Genomic DNA, 20,368 nt, shown 5'->3' on the forward strand with positions numbered 1-20,368 from the left:
CCTTCAGGGCTCGTGTTGATGACGCGCGGGCGTCGGCAGGCAGCCTCGCTGGGCGAGCGCGAGCGCTCTCCGAACGGCTCTTTCCTAAGACGTCAGCAGCCCGGTGGCCGTTGGTGGAAACGAAAAAACAACAAACCGCTTCGGCGCGCGCAAGAGCCGTTGAGAGCGGCCGTTGAGGAGCCGCGGCGAGGCTTCGAAGCGCCGTTTCCTCGCTCTTCCAAACTATGGCATGACTTTTCAGAGACGACGACGTGCGGCAGCGCCGTCCTCCTGCCCAGGTCTGCTCAGCGACGGTTGAATTCGGTGGGGGTTTCTTCTCCTACGAGGAAGCGGCGGCGGGTTAAGACCGCAGGCAGCACGGGAGCGCCGCGCTAAATGATGGCAAAACCCGTCAGCTTTCGTGGAGCCGACATCGTCAGATGAGCCAAGAGTCTGTGTATGACAGAAATTTGGCAAGCACTGTACGTCATAGTGCACTGTCAGCCCCCAAATGCTGCAGGGTTAGCTAGGAAAAACACATGAACAGGTGTCTTTTTGTTTTATTCCTCCACCCTCACCCGTAACTCTCCTCCTGATGGTGACTTTCCAGGTTCAGGGGACGCTTAAGTTCCTGGGGAGCAAAAGCAGCAAAGGCTATTTGCTTTGTGCGGCAGCTATGGGCTTTTGGAAAGCAACTACTCATGGCTGTAGCCAAGGGGTTTGGTGCCGCCCCCAAATCAAGTAAATCAATAAAAAATACTAAGTAACTGAGGTTCTGCCCCACTAACTTAAAGCCTGCCACCCCAACATAAATCCTGGCTACCCCCATGCGACTACTTAGGATTCCCACAGTGGCTATTGCCTACTAGATGAGCCTTTTATGCCAAGGCAGTAGGGTGGTTCTTATTTCTTTATTAACTTTATATGCCACCCTTCATCCAAAGATCACGTGTGACTAAGTTCACATTAAGAGCCCTGAACTTATAGAAATAAGACTATACATCAACATTTTGTCGTTTTGACTCTAAATCCAAATAGAGACGCGAGTGTGTCAATGTGGTTCTCTTTTCTTAAAGTTGTACCTTGTCTTTACTTGCTTTTTCTTCTTTGGAGACTTCAAATGATAGGAACCGTTTCCCAGCAGCAATCACTTAACAAATGTCCAAAGAGCAGTGTCTGTTGTTCTAGGTTTAGTTTATCGATCTCTACCCCTCTACTTCTTAACTTGCACTAGAGTTTAGATTGGTGCCTTTTTCAAACCATGCCTTCAGCTCTCAAAGAACAGCCGTATGAAATAGCAGAGATTAACCTCAATGAAAAGCAATGTGCACTGGAAGTTGGCTTCCATATCTACTACTTCCAATGCTAACACTGACTTGAAAGTAACTTTCATGCACCTTGATTTCTATTCCTCAAAACTCTATTGGCAGCATTCAAAAATGTTGTTAAATGAGAAAAGTGTACAATAAGAGCACCCACAGATATGTCTTTGCTCCTAAGTACTAGGTTTTTTTATTTGATGTATTTTTTTTTACTATTACTAAAATTCAGAAGCAGGTTAAATTAAAAATACATAATAGAACAGCAGAATAAAATATGCAAAAACCAATAAAATCATCATAGGCAGCAGATTTACCCAAACACCTGGGTGAACTACTCTTCAACTGGTACCAAGAGTTGGTGCCACTTGTATTTGAGAAGCAAGTGAATTCAAGGCACCTGTAACAAGAATCCTTTTTTTCCATCTTGGCACATATTGAATTTCAGGCAAATGTGGCACAATCAAGGCAGCATTCCACATCAATCTTAATGTACAGGCAGGTCTATTTGAAAGCAGACACTCTTGTCAAGTATTCTATTCTATGTACTACTTCATTGTCAGCCCTACAAATTGCTGCCTTAAAGAGTTTCTTCCTCTACTTGTGTATTCATAAAATTTGCTTAGATTTCTTTTCTATCTTTTAATATGGACTCCCACATTAGAATGAGCTTTTCCTTGAATGAAGAATACAATTGGGAAAGGGCTGGAACAGATCTTTTCTTTCCAAAGATAATGCTACTGATTTTCCCTAAAAGATAGTCCAGGTTATGGAAATAAAGTCTCTTCACATATGTTAACATGGACTATTAAATGAACACTTCAAGACCACCTTAAGAAAAACATATTTATTTAACAAAGTTTACTGACAACAAGCCTCACTGAGGTATGTTTCCAAAAAAATTGCTTCTACTTAGCAAAAGTAATCAGTAGGCAAGGTTTATCAATACATTATTTGTTAATACACAAAAACAGTCCAATAAAACTTGTTGCACCGAGTCCATTTACTAAGAACTGACAATGAATCAGTTTTGTCACACAATGTCTAGTTACGTAACAGGGATATATCTAGAATTAAGGAAAATGAGTTTTCATACTGGATGGTCCATATTTGGACTGATGGAAGTTAAATGTGCACTATATGGGAAGCCCCTTTAAAAACAAAGTTAAAACTAGCATCTGCTAGATTTAAGTTTCTTATTGATCAAATTATTCCATTTTTGGCAAAAGGTTTGAGGGGAGGGAAATACTTTAAAACATAATATAAAAAATGTGCTTCAGAATTTGTTTAAAGACCCAACATGAAAAAATAGTCATTTTAAATATTAGACTTGCATCACGCTGCATTTATGTGTATCACTTTAACATAGTATTAAAGGCAGTATTACAAAGTATACAAAAATGTACTTTAAATAATATAGGATGTTCTCAACCTAAAGCACATATTATACCCCAAACATGTTTTTGCACAACTCCTAAGTCGTTCACTTTCTCACATGTAAGCTTATGTCAATCTTTTTACAGTACACACTATGCAGTTTTTGGAACTTCAGATGCATATTAAATCAGGCATGTAAAAAATGGTATGAATTTTTATCTACCCCAATGAGAACAAGGAATTGGAAGGAACAGACACTCTAAACAAACTTATTTCCTGGGTTTTACTTCGGCTACTCTACAACTTATTAGACTGCAATTAGGGACAAAACCAATGAATGGAAATTGCCTGGATGGAATTGCCACTCCAACTATTCCTAACACCACATTTACTTTCTCCTGTAAATGAACAGCTGCCTTCTAGTATGCCTAGGTAGGACTCCTGTAGAGAGGTGCAGTATGTACCCTCATCTGCACAGTAAATATTTTAGGAAGTAGATGCACTAATGAAAAAAATCATATCCCATGCACATGGTGGACAGGACATAGTGGAAACATACCACAGGTTTGTGGCTTTGCACAAATGGCATTAAGAACATGGAGGAGGGAGTAATTGCCTGTTGCCAGTCACCATTCCAGTTGCGTGAAAGATGCTCATATAAGATATGCCCCTAGTTATCTGAGCCTGCTCAGTACCATAAATAGTTAGAAAGCACAATATGTTTCACTCAGTAACTGGATACCATCCTGTGGGGGACCTTCATTGAAGTAATGCAGTATCTCTCTTTGTAGAACAGATGTTTCAGCAGAACAGATGTTTGAGCAAAGTTACTCCAACTAATAGGGTTTGTTTCATTCATTTTTGCTACCTGAAGATTTTAATTATTTCAAACTGAAAAATGAAGGTTACTAAAAAGTAATAATCTCTTGTTGGAATATTTCACAATATACTTAGACAGCAGAGTTTGTGGCAAAACTGCACAAATACATCTTAAGGAAACTTCATGTGTCTTCAATCTAGGGTTGTAGATTCTTGAGTTACTTCCAAAAAATAGAACTTTGACAAGCAAATCCACCTTATACACATAGTGGAGATAAAGTGAAGGATTTCATCCAAAAAAATTCTGTAGTACCGACATCTTGACAAGATGAAATTGAAATGCAGAAACATCATAAGTAGCAATCCTGAAATCTTCATGTTTCTAGTGTCTCCTCATTTGCTCCGCAAGTATCAACTACACAGATTAAACAGCTGGTCACTGGGAAAGCACGGACTTTAGAGTTGGCTATCCATTTATCAGTTTCAGTATTATACTCAAGGATGTGCCCCAAACGACCTACACCCTGAAAGCCTGCTAAGACATAAACTATGGAACCCACAGCAGCACATTTTACAGTCACACCTTTCCATGGCATGGGAGAGACCATCTTCCACTCATTCACTTTAATGTCATAATATTCCACATTGTCTAAGCCACCTTTAAAGAGAAGGGAAAACACACAGATAAGTATCAACCATGGTTTCTCAAACTTCAACATAGTGATCATTTGAGATACAGAATCCTTCCCAAGTGGAACTTCCTCTAGTATGGTGAAGTAAAAGCAATAGCAATAGCTGCAAGGATGGTTTGAAAAATTTAGCATCTAAAATTATCTGGGACTTAATAACTGAGGAAAGGAAACAAAATCCAAGGTTTGAAAACAAGATCAAAGTTATCGCAGGGTGATAATTCCAAATTTACATTGTAATCCTAAATGTCTACTCAGAAGTAACTGCCATTGATTACAATGGCACTTACTCTGAGATACGTAGGTATAGAATTGTTCTCTTAAAAGTCTCAATTTCCACTGCTTTAAGGAGAAAATATTTTAATTTTCTATATAAATGGTATTTAACCCTATGTATAGGACAATCCCAGTCATGATGGATATATGCTTTGTAGATGACTTTCATATATGGGAGAGTATGTAAAATTACAGTGTACTGGTAGAGAAGTGTTTATTTTAAAAAAATACTCTACATGTGATACCATTAACAGCAAAACTGCAGGTCTGGACAAGTCTGGTCAAACAGCAAATATCTCATATTCACTCTTCCAGTGAGGCATGACTGCAAGACTCCTTCCACTAAACACCCTAAAAACATGCAGGGACACAGCTCATTCTGCCATTAAGCTGGTGGTCCAACAATCTTCACCAGTCAGTCGACTTGAAACTGTCACATCCATCCAAAGCTGGCCAATTTTGAGAAGCTGTAGCTGGCACAATTATTGGTACATCTTACCTTTGGCACAGCAGATTTTAATAAAAAATATCAATTACCTAAGCCATTCTGTCCCCCAACGGCAAATATTTTGTCTTTCACAAACACAAGTCCATGATTTTTTCGGGCTTCAAGCATCGGACACAGCTCTGTCCACCTGAAAATATTTAAAGCATGTAATTTTAAAAACACGTTCACTCAATTTCATACCATGAGCAGTTCTTTTTCCAGCAAGTAAATACCATCAAGTAAATACCAAAATTGCAGAGAAGGGAATTTATAGTTAACATGATTTAGTTCCACTATTGCGAAAGCATGCCAGAGGAACTGTCAGTTAAAATGGAGCACAGATCTAAGCTAATTTTGGTTGCTTAAAAGCTCTTGCTCCATATAAAAATACGTGACATAATAAACGGTAGAACAATATTAACAACAAACAAAATTCACAGCATCTGAAATATCTAAAAGGCTTTAAAACCTGATTTAAAAGTTTTAACTGCCCTCCTAATGCAAGCAGTGAAAGAGCCTCACAAATCTGCCAGGGACAGGCACTCCAGAAGAAGTTGCATTTGTGTAATTGGCCTGTAGATGGTTAAACACACAATAAAATTGATTGAAATCAATACATACGTTTCTGTTGCTGGATCATAAACTTCACAGGAATTCAAGACTCTTCCAGAAACATTGTTTCCTAAACTTCCTCCACATACGTATATGAGACCATTTGCCTCTACCATCCCATGACTGCATCGCTGAGTCAGCATACTGGGCTTTGTGTGCCAACTTTCTGTTCTGGTATCATAGCATTCAAACAAATATAATGCAGAGTTTCCTTTAAATAAAGAGACAAGCAAACTGATTTAGAGAATATTTGGAGATTCCATGAATTACATGCAACATTGCAATAAGGTCACTGTTGTAATTCGTCTTCTAGTGCAGCAGTTGAATGCTTCACATGACACTTCAAGCTGTACGGTTTTAAGGTTATGTTTTCCAAAACAAGGTACGTGATCCTATATACAAGCAACCTTCCTGTGATACTGATAATCCTTTTAAAAAAATTCTTTTCTATGCCATCTGCATCCAAAATATATACAATTCAGGAAACAAAGTCTTCCTTTGCAGCAATAGCATAATCCACATGGAACTGCCCATTTGCTGATATCACTACTCGCAGTCCTGCTCTGAATGCCCTGGTATCAGAGATTAAGATAGGTGGATATCTGGTATATTCCTCTCTCAATGCTGGTGCTCAGACTTTGCAACACCCTTTCCAGAGATGGTGACTTGGCATTCTCTGTCTTATCCTTTCAGCTCCAAGCCAGTTTTTTTCAGGCAAGCACTTAAGGAATGGAAGGAAGAGAATGAAGCAGCTCCTGCTTTACTGTTTAGCAGATGTTAAATCTATGAATGTGTTCTGTTTGGTATTTTAGATTTTGGCTATTCTATTTTTGTTGTTTGAATCTTTGTTACCTGCTCTGGCTTTCTTAGATAGAAAGATGCCACATAACAGAGCACTGGTGTTTTCCGTTTTGAACGTGAATAAATACTGAAAAGGTTGGATACCTTCTCTCCCAATCCTCTCAACATGGCAGCAAAGATAGAACCACAGAAGGAAGACACTCTCCCCATAGTGAGTGCAAACTGGCAAAACCATTAGGAAAGGTGGACTGAGCTTCACTTGCTGCAACAGTCCAATAGATCTGTACTAGACATACACGTTATGAAGCAAGTTTGCCTGACAAAGCTAATGTGGGAAATGAATTTGCAGGGGAGAACTAGTGGGTATTTAATCTATCCCACACATGTTCATTATCCCCTGCAAATGCTCACTATCTACGATGTCCCAACTGTAGTATTTTCTGAGCTGTCCCACAAAAATACAAGTGGGAATAGGGTTGCAGCCTGGGGGTGAGGTAAACCATGAACTCTTGCTATCTGTACCAGTTGTACTGTAAGTTACAGATAAATGTCAGATATATACAGTACTTTCATTTCCAGATTTAGGAGGCTAAATGAAGCTGATATGACAAATATCCCTTCTAAAAATACACTGTTGTATCCAATACTAGTCATACTAAGACTAGTCCTATTGAAATTCAGGGGCATGACTAACTTAGGTCCATTAATTTCAAAGAGTGTATTCAGAGTAGAACTTAGTTGGATACAGTTCACTGAATTTTTGTTTTTTGCTCTATGTTTTAAGGCCCACATTGGATAAGATGGCTTCTGAGTTTTGTCAGTGAGTGCCATTTCTTTTCTAAAGTAAAATTCAATGACAACATTAGGGTGCCACACACAACTTCTACTTTACAGACCCACCAGCAGACCCTTCAAGTGTCTTACCTACTTCAGAACCACCAGATGTATATATTTTACCCTCTGCTGCACAAGCTGCAAGGCTATCCCGAGGTGTTGGAGGTCCCAGCTTGGAATACCAGCTGTCTTTCACAACATTGTAACAGTCCATTCGCTTTATAGGAAAAAGTTGGGAGCCGCCCAAAATATAAACCACGTTGTCCCAGAAAACACAAGCTGCATCCCTCCGCTTTTCAAAGGGACATCGGATGTCTGTCCAGCTGTAATCCTGTATGAGAAAAGACAGATGTTTGGGAGAGAATACTGCGCTGTGTAAATTCTTCAGAATTCTGAGACCATTGTTATTTATTTATTTGTCCAATGAAGCTGGTGTGGCATACATGGTTCTTCCCCCTGTCCATTTTACCCTCAAAATTACGTTGTGGGGTAATTTAGGCTGACAAATAGTGACTCTCAAAGTCATAGAAGCTTTATAAAGAAGTAAGAACTTCAACTTGCATGCAACTCGTCTTAGTCCAACACTCTAACCACTATGCTTTTATAAAAATAGACAGTACCTTGATAATAGTAGTACACCACAATTGTATGTTGGGAAACGATGTGGAGAAGAGCCTGGAAAGCTGTCTGCTATCTAGCTCCTGGTATTCTCCGAGTGGCCTTTCCCAACCAACTGCCACTACAAGGCTGATTTTGCTCAGGAACCATTTTGCTCTGACAGGAGTTTTAGTTTTCACAATTTTTTTTCTCCCCTTGTAGCATGTCTTTGCTATTTCACTGCATAGCTTTGATTGATTTTAATGTTTTATGCAAACTGCTTTATGATGTCTGCCTGAAAAGTGGTGTACAGTATCTTAAATAAATAAATAAATGTGAGTTTACGGAACAGTGGAAAACTTATTTGCATGTATTATAGTGGGTTTTGAAAAGACTGGGGCTTAGAACTAATAGGCCACTGTTACTGTCTTTACCACTCTTTTATTATAGGTGGAATCCTGTCTACAGTGGACACACTGCTCAGACAACACCATAATTATTGAAAACGTCCTTCACACTCATTTGCAGAGATTAATTATGTTAATGTGTTATCTTCACATCTTCCTTACATTTGGGGCATCAACAATAATTAACTGGAGGATAGGGGTAGAGAGGAGGGCAAAAGTAACCAACTGAGACTATGTTTTGAGAAACTCCTGGCTGTTATGTTGGCTTGATTTTAAAATTCAATAGATAAATGGAGTCAAGAAAGAACAGAACAATACCAAAAAGTGTTGAGAAGAAAATAGCAGATCTTAAGGAATATAATCAGATAAAATAGAACTGGGGAAAATTTGTTGTCATGGCAACAAAGAACTCATTCTCCATGCTACAAATGATCTATAATGTACCTTCAGTTGGTTTACCTGTAATAAACTACAAATGGTGCTGCAAAAAACACCAGCAGTGTCATCAGTAGGGTTGAAACATGTATACAAACACAGCCAAATTTGAGCAACTGGGATAAATTAATGGAAATTAATGCACATTCCAAGAACCAGATAGTTACAAAAAGCAGTAAGATCCTAGCCATATCACAGTCAAAGTACAAGACACTACATTCTTTTAAACTGCTTTTTAATTGTAATTTTTTACTTTTTTAAAAAAAAATGTTTTTAACTGTTTTATGGGGTTATTCAGCTGTTAATGTTTATATTTTGTTTACATATTTTGTGTTTTTATATTGTAATTTTACCTTGTGAACCACTGTGAGACCTGTGGGTATAGGGCGGTATATAAATTTAATTAATAATCATAATAATATTGTCTGAGCCAGCATACCTGTGTATCACCTGTTTTATCAAAAACCTCAGATATAAATAAGATGATCATCTAAACAAGATTCTGTTTACCTGCACTTGCACTATCTCAATGGGATGTTCATTCATGTGCTTTTCTCAATCTGGGTGCAATTAGTCACATGAAAATATATTTTAAAACAACTGATAGAGCATTTATCTGCCAATATGTTGAATTGCAGTGAGTAGGAAAAAACTGAAATTTAAAAATATAGTCAATAATCATTATAGCTTTCTAGTCCAGCAACATCTTGCACTAGCAGAGGCTGACAGAACATCTTCTAAAGATAGCAAGCATAAGATGACAATTCAGTAACTCCCACCCCAATAGACATTGCTGAGGCACCACAGCAAGGATTCTGAAAGCCATAAAACAAGTAACTAATGCTCACTTTTAGGTTGTTCAAATAAGAGGGGCCTTCACTCCCACAAAGCATCCTTCTGACAGACTACTCCATTTGCTGAAATGATCACAAGAGGGGGATTTATTGGGCTTGGAGGACATACTTCCTCTCAGACCAGTTTTCCCCATTTCCCCATGTGAGTTTTCACAGGATTCAAATTTGTTACTTTAATAATGATCAACTATTTGGGGATTTTAATTTATAAACGACTATACAAAATAGAAATCTATTTCTAGCAACAATGAAAGCCCATACGTAAGTGTAAGAAACATTAAAGTTGCCATAGAAACCTCAAAAAAGCTCTGCACTACAGAAAGTTCCCTATATCATCTTGCTATCCCTTATTACATTGTTCCTTACAACCTGTCCACCCACAATTTAACAACAAAAAGGCTTGTTTTGTGAAATCTCACAAGTGCAAGAACAAACTAATTTTATATCTATTCTCATATCTATATCTGTAGTGATGAAACTGGTTATATAATGAAAGAGATGATGAATTTTTCGACTACACACTATCTGTTGAAATTCTGAAAGATCAGAGCTACCTTTGGATTAAAATACCGACATGACTGTGGCTGTGAGCCACCAAACAAGGCAATGCGGTAATCATGCTTTTTTCTTCGCGGGCGGGTGCCATCCACCAACTCTTCTCTGTCCTCTGGAGAAAGCAGATGGTATCTCATGCCACCTAAACCAGAAGGCATACACAATGATTCCATGTAATTCTAAGAGAAATCTCTGTTTCCAAAGCAAGGATAGACAAAAATTAAAGAGGAGGGGAAAAATAAAAGTCTGTTTTTAACCATTTTTCAAAAATCACATGCAACCTCTGAAATACAGAAAGGCTGCCACAAAAAAATAATAACGATGAAGTGTCTTTAAAACATGTTTCTATATTCACTGATATGTATAAAGTACCTGTACAGTGAGACAAACTGATTACTATGGAATAAACTCAGAATATTATGCCACTAAGTATGTCATCAAATACACTGGGAAGAAACATCAACATCCAATATGTTTTAAATAAAGCTTAGTATCTATAAAATATTTCTCACTACACCTAAACAAGAACACAGCTTAAAGGTTTTATCCAGTCTTTCCTTCTTTTTCTTTGTTTTGACTTAGCATATACTTGAGAAGCAGCCCGGATCTGCATTGAAGACACAGATGGTGGTGCGTAGGTTTACTGTTCTTCAACAGCTGAGAGAAATGTCATTATTCAGGCTATTTTTGTATAGATATTAATGTTCTTACCAATTATATCTGAAGCCTAAGAAATCTGAAACATACGAGCTGGTTTTAAAGGCATACTGATCCTTCCAATAACTATTTTTTTCAGGTATTAAGGTGGCCTTTGGTAATGTATACTCTGGTATCTTCTATTTTGCATCTTAAAGTGGGGCCCAGTTTACTGAAATAAGTTACTTTAGCGAAGAGGAGGGTGGGATGATTTGGTGGGGGTGTTTTCCTGGGGTTAGGTGAAAGGTGGATGGATGCTGGCTAGCCACCAACCCATAGCTGCAGTAATCAACAGAAGGAAAGGGGGAAGGAAGATGTTGATTATACTTGTCTTTGTACAGGATTCCCAGGATCATTGCTGCCACCCCCCCCCCCCACTCATCCAAATAGGACATGCAGCTCACAGAAAAATCCTAGAGCACTTTCTTCATCTTCACTCCAGCTGGAACAAAAAGTACACAAGGGCACAAAGACAAACAAACTTGAACTTGTAGCCGAGGGAATTCTAGAACCAAGGTGCCAACACAGAGAAGGCCTTCTACTATTATTAAGTGGTGGGGAAAACTGGAGTCAGACCTTGGGAAATCTAAATTGATATAATGGGGGAAATGCAGTCCTCCAGATTCCCTGGTCCCAGACCATTTAGGGTTTAAAGGGCAAAGAAAAGAATTCAATTACGCTCAAAAGCAAACTGAAAGATAGGTGAAGCCCTTTAAACACTGGAGGACTATGTTCACCGTAGTTGTTGGCATCTATCTCAGGAGACAATGGAGGAGTGTGCCCTTAGGGGTGAAGTCAAACCGTTGGAGAGGTACGATGTCTGCTGTGGCTGTAGAGACTGATGCAGGAGAGACATGTTTTGTTGCTGACTGGCTGTCTCTAGGTACTCGATCATCTCCAAGGGATCTCCATGCTGGGGGATTGATATTGCCATCATTCATGTCATGTTTGCATACCACTTCATAACACAAGAGTTGGTCTGCCAATGGGCCTGGTGTCTGAAGCCAGCTGCCTGTAGAGCACGTCTTTGGGGATCCTGCCATCTTCCATTCTGTGGACATGACCAAGCCACTGAAGACTTTGAGACAGGAGTGCTGGGAATGTAGGCTTGGGAGAGCACATCCTTGTTTGAGATTCTGTCCTGTCATGTGATGCCCAAAATCTTCCTTATATAGCAAATGTGGAAGGCTTCTGGTGATTGTAAGCTGCCCACGACTCACTTCCATAAAGCAGTGTGCTCAACATGCAAGCTGGGCTGCCTGCTTCAATGGGTGCTTAGAGTTCAGAGTATCACTCGACAAGCACCAGGAAAACTACTGCGCCAGCAGAACTACTGTTATACAAATCAATGGTGCAATTGCACTCAGAAAAGGGCAACCGTGATCAAGGGGATAGAGCAACTCCCCTGGGAGGAGAGGTTGCAGCATTGGGGCCTCTTTAGAGAGAAAGCAAGTAAAAGGTGACATAGAAGTGTATAAGATGAACCATGGTATGGGAAAAGTGGATGCAAATAAGTCCGTCCCCCCCCCCCCATCTCATAACACAAACTCATGGACAACCAATGAAGCTAAATACTGAGGATTCAGGACAGACAATAGTAGTTCTTTACACAGTACACTGTTATGCTATGGACTTCACTCCCACAGGAGGCAGTGATGGTGACCAATTTGGATGGCTTTAAATGGTTATTTATGGAGGATAAGGCTATCACTAACCACAAAGGCTATGCTCTGCCTCCACAATTGGAGGCAGTATGCTACTAGTTGCTGGAAACTGCAGGAGGGGACACTGCTCTTGTGCTCAGCTCCTGCTGTTAGGCTTCCCATAGGCATCTGGTTGGCCACTGTGAGAACAGGATGCTTGACTAGATGGGCAACTGGTCTGATCCAGCAGGCTCTTACAATTTTATGAAACTCTGAAGTGACCCATAACTGCTCGAAGCTGTCCCGTAACGACAAGGCATTTCCTTATTTTGGTATCCACTGTTCAAGGCTGTGACACACAAATGAGATTTTTGAAGGTGGAAGACTCTGAACTATGAAGCTCATATAGTCTGCAATTTATTAGACATAGTTCTAACTGCAGGAAATAGAATGCAGATATTAAGGGCTACTAGTCGGCTTTGATTCAGCTTCCTGGCACAGAGAGAACAGGGTTAATCCTACCTTTCTTTTGTATTTACATGCTAAAATGCATTTAAATGGATTTAAATTTAAATTTTCTTAAAGAAAAACTTTACAGAGAGTTGAGACAACTTGGAAGATAAACTTACTTATAACCATTTTGAGGCACTCAGGGTTGTCCTGGATAAGTGGCTCAGCTTGTACTGTTTTACTGAGGAAATTCTTTGAAATTAAAGGAAACCTGACTTTAGCAAGAATGTCAACCATGTAAGGCTGACGGTTTGGCTCGTCATACTTCAGCCACCTGACGGCAGCATCATAAACCTAGAAATAAGAAAGAAAAATACATCTGTGTACTTATAGTAGCAGCCATCTATAGAACCAGGAAATTGATAGCTCAGCTGTTACAGAAAGGAAGTCTAACTTAGGATCTTCAAAGGGCTTTTAAAAATAATTACTTGCTATACCTTATATTGCCAGTTAGATGGGTTTAAGTCCCTCATTCAGGAATGGCTAAGAAGAAATCCCAAATTTAAAAGCTGCTTCTGATCTCCTGAGATAAAAAAATTCAAAGCCATGACTATTCAGAGTTGTGAAACCACAAGCAACAGCTGAACTAAGATAGACCAAGTTATTTTATGATAATTATTACAAAGTGAACATGCATGTGTAAATTGGAGTGAAATAACTCACAGCACTGCCACTTACCTGGAAAATACAATTTCACTTCTAACATATTTCAGCCACTGAAGCAATTTTTATGTCCCCCCCCCCCCACTAAATGGGATCCACCACACTGAAAGGATCTAACTTTGTTTCAGTGAAAAGTTTACACTTTCTTGAAGCAATTAGATAACGTGGAAAAATCCCAGATATAGTAGTAGCTATGCTAATACCTTTTGGTCCTTCATAGTAACTACTCTCAATGTTTTTAGAGTCGCTTCAACTGTCAAACATTACACCATGATATCCAAGAACGAGACAGAAAACCAACTACAAAACTGAGAAAACGCCACAAACAGCAAAAAGGAGGGGGGGGGGGAAATATCAGATGCCAGAAAGTCTCAATCTGTTCTGGAACAAATCTTTCCTTGAGGGCACTTTTTAAACAACATTTCTCATAAAAAAAATAGGATACTATAGCGACTCCTACTTCAAGCACCTGATGTTCCAGTCTTTTTTCCTGCCAAAAATTAATCAAATACTGATCCTTTAGTTTTGATGCAGTTAAGCACTCTTATATTTGAGGCCCTTTTCACATTACAACTCCCCATGCCACTTTGAAGGCTGCTCCATTAAGTCATTTGACTTTGTGGGGAGATGAGACCTGAAAAGCTGGAGAATCTGGTTGGAAACTCATACAGGCACTAAAAGTTCTGCCAGCAATTATTTGCATTCCACTTTTGACAGGAAATGTTTCCACACAGATTGCATATTTACAGCAACATAGCTAAAAACACAAACCCTTATTTCAGATGCAAGACTAAGATAGCTATGAAACTGGACCCTCACCTGATCTTCTGCTCTTACAGTTAGCGTGTCTTGATTCAGGAGATGTGTTACACGTTTGACATCTAGCTGTAGAAACTCGTCTGTCTTGTAAACCTCTGTGAAATGCTGGTGGATAAAGTCATCTGCAGTAGCCTTGAGCTCTGGGCAGTCAAGACACTCTGCTAACACACTTATACCTAGTGCAAGATAGTAAAAAATTATGAAAAGATGTTTAAAATTCATGAAAAAGCATATTGGTTGGAATTAAACGTCGTGCTCTTACGAATGTTCCATCTGCACAAGCATTGCAGCTTGCTAGTTGGAACACTCATTCTTGCCCCCTCCCTTTTGGGTTATCCCAATTCCCTCCTGTCAGTTTCAGGGCGGGCGTGGGAGAAGTAGAGGGGGGAAGCCCCCTTGCACAGAGTTTCTGTTGACAGAGCAGAATGCTGCCCATTTCTTTTTTATGTGAACTACCATGTTATTAATAATTTAATATAAGTTTTTTCTCATCAGTGGCAAAAGTAATGACCAAAATAGTTATCTTGAGAAGTAAAATAATTGATGAAATCTATGAATTTGTCATGCACTAAGTACTAGAGAGACAATGATGTCATGTTAGCAACTTGGAAGAAAATCTTTAACAGTAGTCACATTCTATAGAAGACAATAGTTCAGTCTGGCTTATCTGAAAGCTAATCAGAGGTGGCAGGCACTGTAGCAGTACTATATGCACGACAAATACATTTTCAAACCATAAAACTTGTTTTCCAATAGAATAATACATGAAATGTATCATTAGCAAGACTGTCCTAAAAATGAAATAATCACGGACCCAAAGTGCCAATTTTGAAAAATATCAAGAGTTCTTAAAAACAATATAGAGAGAGCCATCTTACCAAGACAATTTGAAGCATCAACTTGCTCTTTTAAGAAGTCCACACACATTTTTTTCACAGGTTCAATTTGATATTGATTTGCAGCATCTAACAATGATTGGACATTGTTGCTGTTTACGGAAATTCTGAAAAAAGTAGCAACATTACTATGACCAAAACATTTTCAACAAGAACTGGGAACATGATAATACACATAGCTAGATTAAACTAGGATTTTCAACCACTAGAACAGCAACACAGTATGTTACAGGCAGATACAGTAGTACCTGTTAAACAAATAATTAAAATAGCATTAATGCACTTAACAGCTTTTCTGGGCTTCACATGAAGCTATCTGATGGGCAGATATTAAGAGTTATAAATAAACCTACCTTGCAGTATAAGCAAACTCCACAAGCTGCTCAATAATATCTGGCTCTGCATCTTTTAACTCCACTTCATAAGACTTTGATTCAATCATATTTGCTGCAATTAGATACATAACACCATCATCTAACCTGAACAACAATTCCATCCCTGCACCCACATCTCAAAGGACCTGCTACTCTAATTTAAGGGCGGGGGGGACAGTTGCAATGGAAGTTGTTAAGCGAACTTCAAGACAATCGCAGAGATCAGTTACAAAATGAGCAACAGAACCTAGAATTGACCAAGCTGGTATCTAGATTTAAATGTATTAACAACTGTTTTCCTAATTCCATATTACTTATAGAAATCTTATTTACAGAAAAACAAGTACACTAAGAATAGGTGTATCAAGAACTTCTGGTCTCACAAAACTACATCCCAGTCTTACATACATTTCAACCCAGCACAAGGTAGGAATGGGAACCTGTGGCCTTCCTGCTGGACAACTCCCATCATCCCTCACTATTGGCTGTGCCAGCTGAGGCTGATGGGAGACAGTCCAAGAATATCTGGAGGACTATAGGTTTCCCTATCCTTGATGTAAAAATTAAAAAAGAAAAAACAGACTAATCCCAGTCACACTTCAGTGCACTGCACTTAAGTTAGTACCATGGTATTCTCAAATTGCAGACAAAGCTGCAGAACTCTACCTCTACAGGAAAATTCTCCAAAACATTTAATTAGAAAAGATGAATTAGTGTGGTATGAATGAGTTCTGACCTTAGAAACATCTGCACCTAAAGTTAGATAAAAAGAGGACACCTTCTTTTCCTCTAGAGCCCCTTTTTAAAGACATTTAAATATTAAGCTTGGAGGTCGCAAATATGCCAGTCTCTCTGAAGCAGGTGTATTTTTGGCAAGTCTTATTATATACTGACTGCATGTGAGAGAGAGTTTTAGGAAGACAAGTGGAAAATCAGTGGCTTCACTGGTTCACATGTAAGACATGGTAAGTCAGTGTGTGGCTTACTGTAACCACACATACATACTGGCTCCCACCGAGACCATGGGTGCTTTACTCCTCCTTAGACATTTAGGTCAGTGCGGTGGCAGTTAAGCCATGTTTTTGCTAAGTGTGTTGTCTGAATCTGGGGCTGTTGTTAACACCTGTCCTCAAGCATCATCTGTGGCCAAAGCTTGTCCTTTGGCTACAAGTCATGATTGAGGAGAGACCTGAACTATGATCCAGTGGTTGGATGACACATTAAGCCAAATCTTGGTTTAGCTTAGCTGCTGTACCAACCTAAAAAGCCTAGTAAGAAGCAAAGTGGTTGCAATCGTCTTCTTGGGAGACAGTATATTCATGCTAAGCTATGGTTTGGCTTAAAGTTGTTCTCCTGCATGGTGCTACTAAACTGCACTTAGGCTGACAGTTGGTCCAGCAACAGAGATGAAAGACAAGGAAGAAATATCACTGTAAAGATAACTGGACAAGATTCAAGAGTTTCTACTTATATGTTATTAAACCAAATCTCCCTTTCTTTGCAGGACCTCAATGTTATCAACTCAGTACATAAGCTTGTTGCCAAATGGTACCTTGAGTCTACTGCAGGTTGCCGTTACCACGATGGAATGTCTTATCTGCCAGGGGGTTGGACTAAATGACCCTCGAGGTCCCTTCCAACACTACAATTCTATGATTTCAACTAACTGCTTGGCTGTAGCTTGCTCTTACAACAATCCACTTGTCCCAGTATGCAAGAAAGAGAAACACACACAGTGGAAATTGTATTAATTATGGACTAAGGCAGAGGTTTTTAAATTGCGGTCGCCAACCTGGAGCCCAGAAATCTCTACATAGTCGCAACTGAACCTGTGCCAGTAGCAAAATGCTCCTGGCTAATTTTGAACACTGCTGGTCAGTAGATGATGATGATGATTTAAACCAGTAGAAGTTGAGTAGCTGAAGACTTACTGGTAAACATCAAGTTAAAGAAGTGACTTGCTGAAGCAAGTACAACACGATGAGCTGGGATCTTCCTTTCCTGGACCATGAGAATGACATCACAGAGTGTTTTCTAGCACAAAAAAGTCAAAATGATGACAAGACATGTAATATTTCATAATTTCAGAGAAATGTGTAGAAAGTCTTATTTTTTTGCTAAACTAGTGACCTACAGAAATGTACAACAAACACTATTGAAGACAAAATCACCATTTTTCAAAGGAGCTCAAGGCAATGTATGTGCTTCTTCCTATCCTCATTTAATCCTCATAACAACCCTGTGAAGTAGGTTAGGCTGAGAGGCAATGACTGGCCCAAGTTCATCCATTGAGCTTCATAGCGGCAGGAATTCAAACTCTGGTCTTGTAACTGAATTACATTTACAATATGAACAATTACAATTTTGCTGCTCTTCAGCTCCAAGTATGTGAGATTTTTGCATACAGTTTGGCAAACCCTACATTGTAAAGCTATGCCTATCTACTCAGAAATAATTCTTAGTAAGTTTAATAGGGCTTACTTCCAGGTAAGCATGTAGAAGATTGCAGGCTTAATACTGTAGCCAGCAACACATACTTAAAATAGCACTCATTGTCCCAAATGCTTATGGGAGGTCTAAATAGAAACAACTTGAACATTTGCTTCTTTATTGTCATTTCCACAATAGACCAAAATAGCAGAGTGACTAATGTGTTAGTTAAGTAGCTTTTAAATGAGACCAGGTTCCTAAAAAGTACTCTCTGCATATACTTTAATGGATGCTCTCATTATTCTGTCATCATTTAAAAGCTGCTGAACTAATTTCTAAAGGTAGAAAAGGTAGAAAAAGAAAGACATTGACAATTATTTTTCTCTGTTGTGGAAATGACAATGAAGGAAACTTAATATTTTCCAGTTGTCTCCATTTAGACCTCCAACTATTTGGGAGAAAGACTACCATTTAAGTGTTTATATTTGCTAGAATATTAGCCAATGTGTGTAGCATTTTTAACTTGAAATATAGATAAGCACCTCAAGGCAACTGAACAAGAGCAAAGCTGTTACTGAGCTAAAATATGTAACAGATCTTAAAATTGGTACAGTGGCAGTTCTAGCAAGTAATGACAATACAAATCACCACTAAAGCAGATTATGAAGAAAATTGGTTGCATTCAACTCAGTGTAGACCCATTGAAATTAATGTCCATTACTTAGGATTAATTGTAATAGGTCTACTCTGAGCAAAAGGTGAATACAAGCCACAGGTTAGCAAGGCAAATATTAAGCCTCATAGATCAGTAGACTGGTACTACCCAAACACATCTGTTAAGTACACGATTGAACTAGCAGTTTTCACCCCCGTTTCATAGTCATACACTAGTCATCTTCACTGAGCACACGACTAACTTGTACCTTCTGGAAGGGGGCTGATGGTGAAGGTGTTACCTCCAACCACTATTTCCACTACAGCTTGCCAACATTTGTAACGCTCCAACCCCTACAGCCTGTTAACAGTTGTTCTGGTAATAGCTTTCCTGCACAAAAAGATAGCTATTAACTCCTATGCCAGGCACAGGCAAACTAGGCTCTCCAGATGTTTTGGGACTACAACTCCCATCATCCCTGACCACTGGTCCTGTTAGCTAGGGATGATGGGAGCTATAGTCCCAAAACATCTGGAGGGCCGAGTTTTCCTACGCCTGTCCTATGCTGTTGTGATCACCTTTCTGTATCTCTAGAATACTATCCACTTGGGTGACATATGCTAGAGATAAAGGAAGATTAATCTGAATTAAGTTTACACATTTGCCAGGGTAACAGAAGTTGGGAATATTCTCATTTTTCCCCAGTGCATCCTTGTGGGTGGAACAACAAAGAGTTACACCAGATAAATGAGCAAAGAATGCAACCGGGTGGTCTTGGCTTCACATCAACTGCTCTGTGTACCAGAGATCCATTGCAGCATGGCAGTGCCCAAATATAAGGGACTGCACTACAAATCCCGATGCTGCTCTCAAATCTCGCCTCTAACAGGAACTCATCAGGTAGTCAAGTTACAAGAAAGGAGATTCCTTCTAAAGACACAGAAAAACTTTCCTGACAGTAAGATCTGTCAGTGAAAGCCTCCCTCGGGAGGTTGTGGGCTCTCCTTGGATGCCCATCTGTCACAGATGCTTTAGCTGAGATTCCAGCATTGCAGGGGGTGGGAGTAGATGATCCTTGGGGTCCCTTCCAACTCTACAATTCTGATTCTTAGGCAAGGCGTCATCTGTGAGCCTCGTCAGCCTTCCTCCACCTCTGCAATATGGGAGTCCTGACTGGCCTACTTTACAGGACTGTTGCAAACAGCAACAAAACAACGCCAAGCACTTTGTGTTAGCTGTGTCCCCCCTGCCATGGCTTTCTTCTCCTACAACTCCTCCGGGCTCACAAATGCCCGGGTGCCAGGCTCGTGGTCAACACCATGGCGGGGGGGGGGAGAGATAGAAACATGTTCCTATTGGACCCCAGAGGTCAAAGAGCCCTAGGAGGCCGGTCACCCCACACCCCGCCTTACTTGCTTCCTCATGGTGTTCATGACCCCCATGAAGCTGGCCAGCAATTTGGCTTCTTCCCGGGCGGCGAGTTTCTTCTCCGTCTTCTTCTTGTTGCTCTTCTCCGACGCCGAGGCCGCCATGCTCCCTTCCCCTTCCCTCGCCTCCCTCTCGCCGGCGACGAACCGAAGGCTTCCCCAACCGACGCCCGGTCATAAACGGCAGTCAGCCAGGCTCCAACGGCCAACGCGA

The 20,368-nt window shown here is 39.8% G+C and overlaps 1 protein-coding gene and 1 long non-coding RNA gene across 4 annotated transcripts; one reads left to right on the forward strand and one right to left on the reverse strand.

Moving 5' to 3' along the window:
• Positions 1-138: 138 nt before the first annotated feature.
• On the forward strand, positions 139-18,019 carry LOC310745833. Of its 3 annotated transcripts, XR_014540351.1 has the most exons (6): positions 139-278; positions 5,872-5,940; positions 8,241-10,195; positions 10,624-10,671; positions 11,079-11,253; positions 17,147-18,019. It is a non-coding gene; the product is annotated as an uncharacterized lncRNA (long non-coding RNA). The 3 variants fall into 3 exon arrangements; XR_014540352.1 differs by lacking the exon at positions 11,079-11,253 and having other exon boundaries at positions 17,147-17,390; XR_014540353.1 differs by lacking the exon at positions 17,147-18,019 and having other exon boundaries at positions 11,079-13,597.
• On the reverse strand, positions 2,131-20,274 carry KLHL7 (kelch like family member 7). Its single transcript, XM_083578654.1, has 11 exons — positions 20,140-20,274; positions 17,574-17,676; positions 15,622-15,715; positions 15,251-15,375; positions 14,373-14,548; positions 13,010-13,184; positions 10,041-10,183; positions 7,284-7,524; positions 5,568-5,769; positions 4,997-5,094; positions 2,131-4,152 (listed from the first exon to the last, which is right to left on the reverse strand). The coding sequence occupies exons 1-11, from the start codon at positions 20,257-20,259 to the stop codon at positions 3,869-3,871; spliced, it is 1,761 nt and encodes a 586-aa protein (XP_083434780.1). The 5' UTR covers positions 20,260-20,274; the 3' UTR covers positions 2,131-3,868.
• Positions 20,275-20,368: the final 94 nt, after the last annotated feature.

This window comes from Podarcis filfolensis (assembly GCF_964270895.1).
Source record: "Podarcis filfolensis genome assembly, chromosome: 12".
In the NCBI taxonomy this organism is placed as follows: Eukaryota; Metazoa; Chordata; class Lepidosauria; order Squamata; family Lacertidae; genus Podarcis; species Podarcis filfolensis.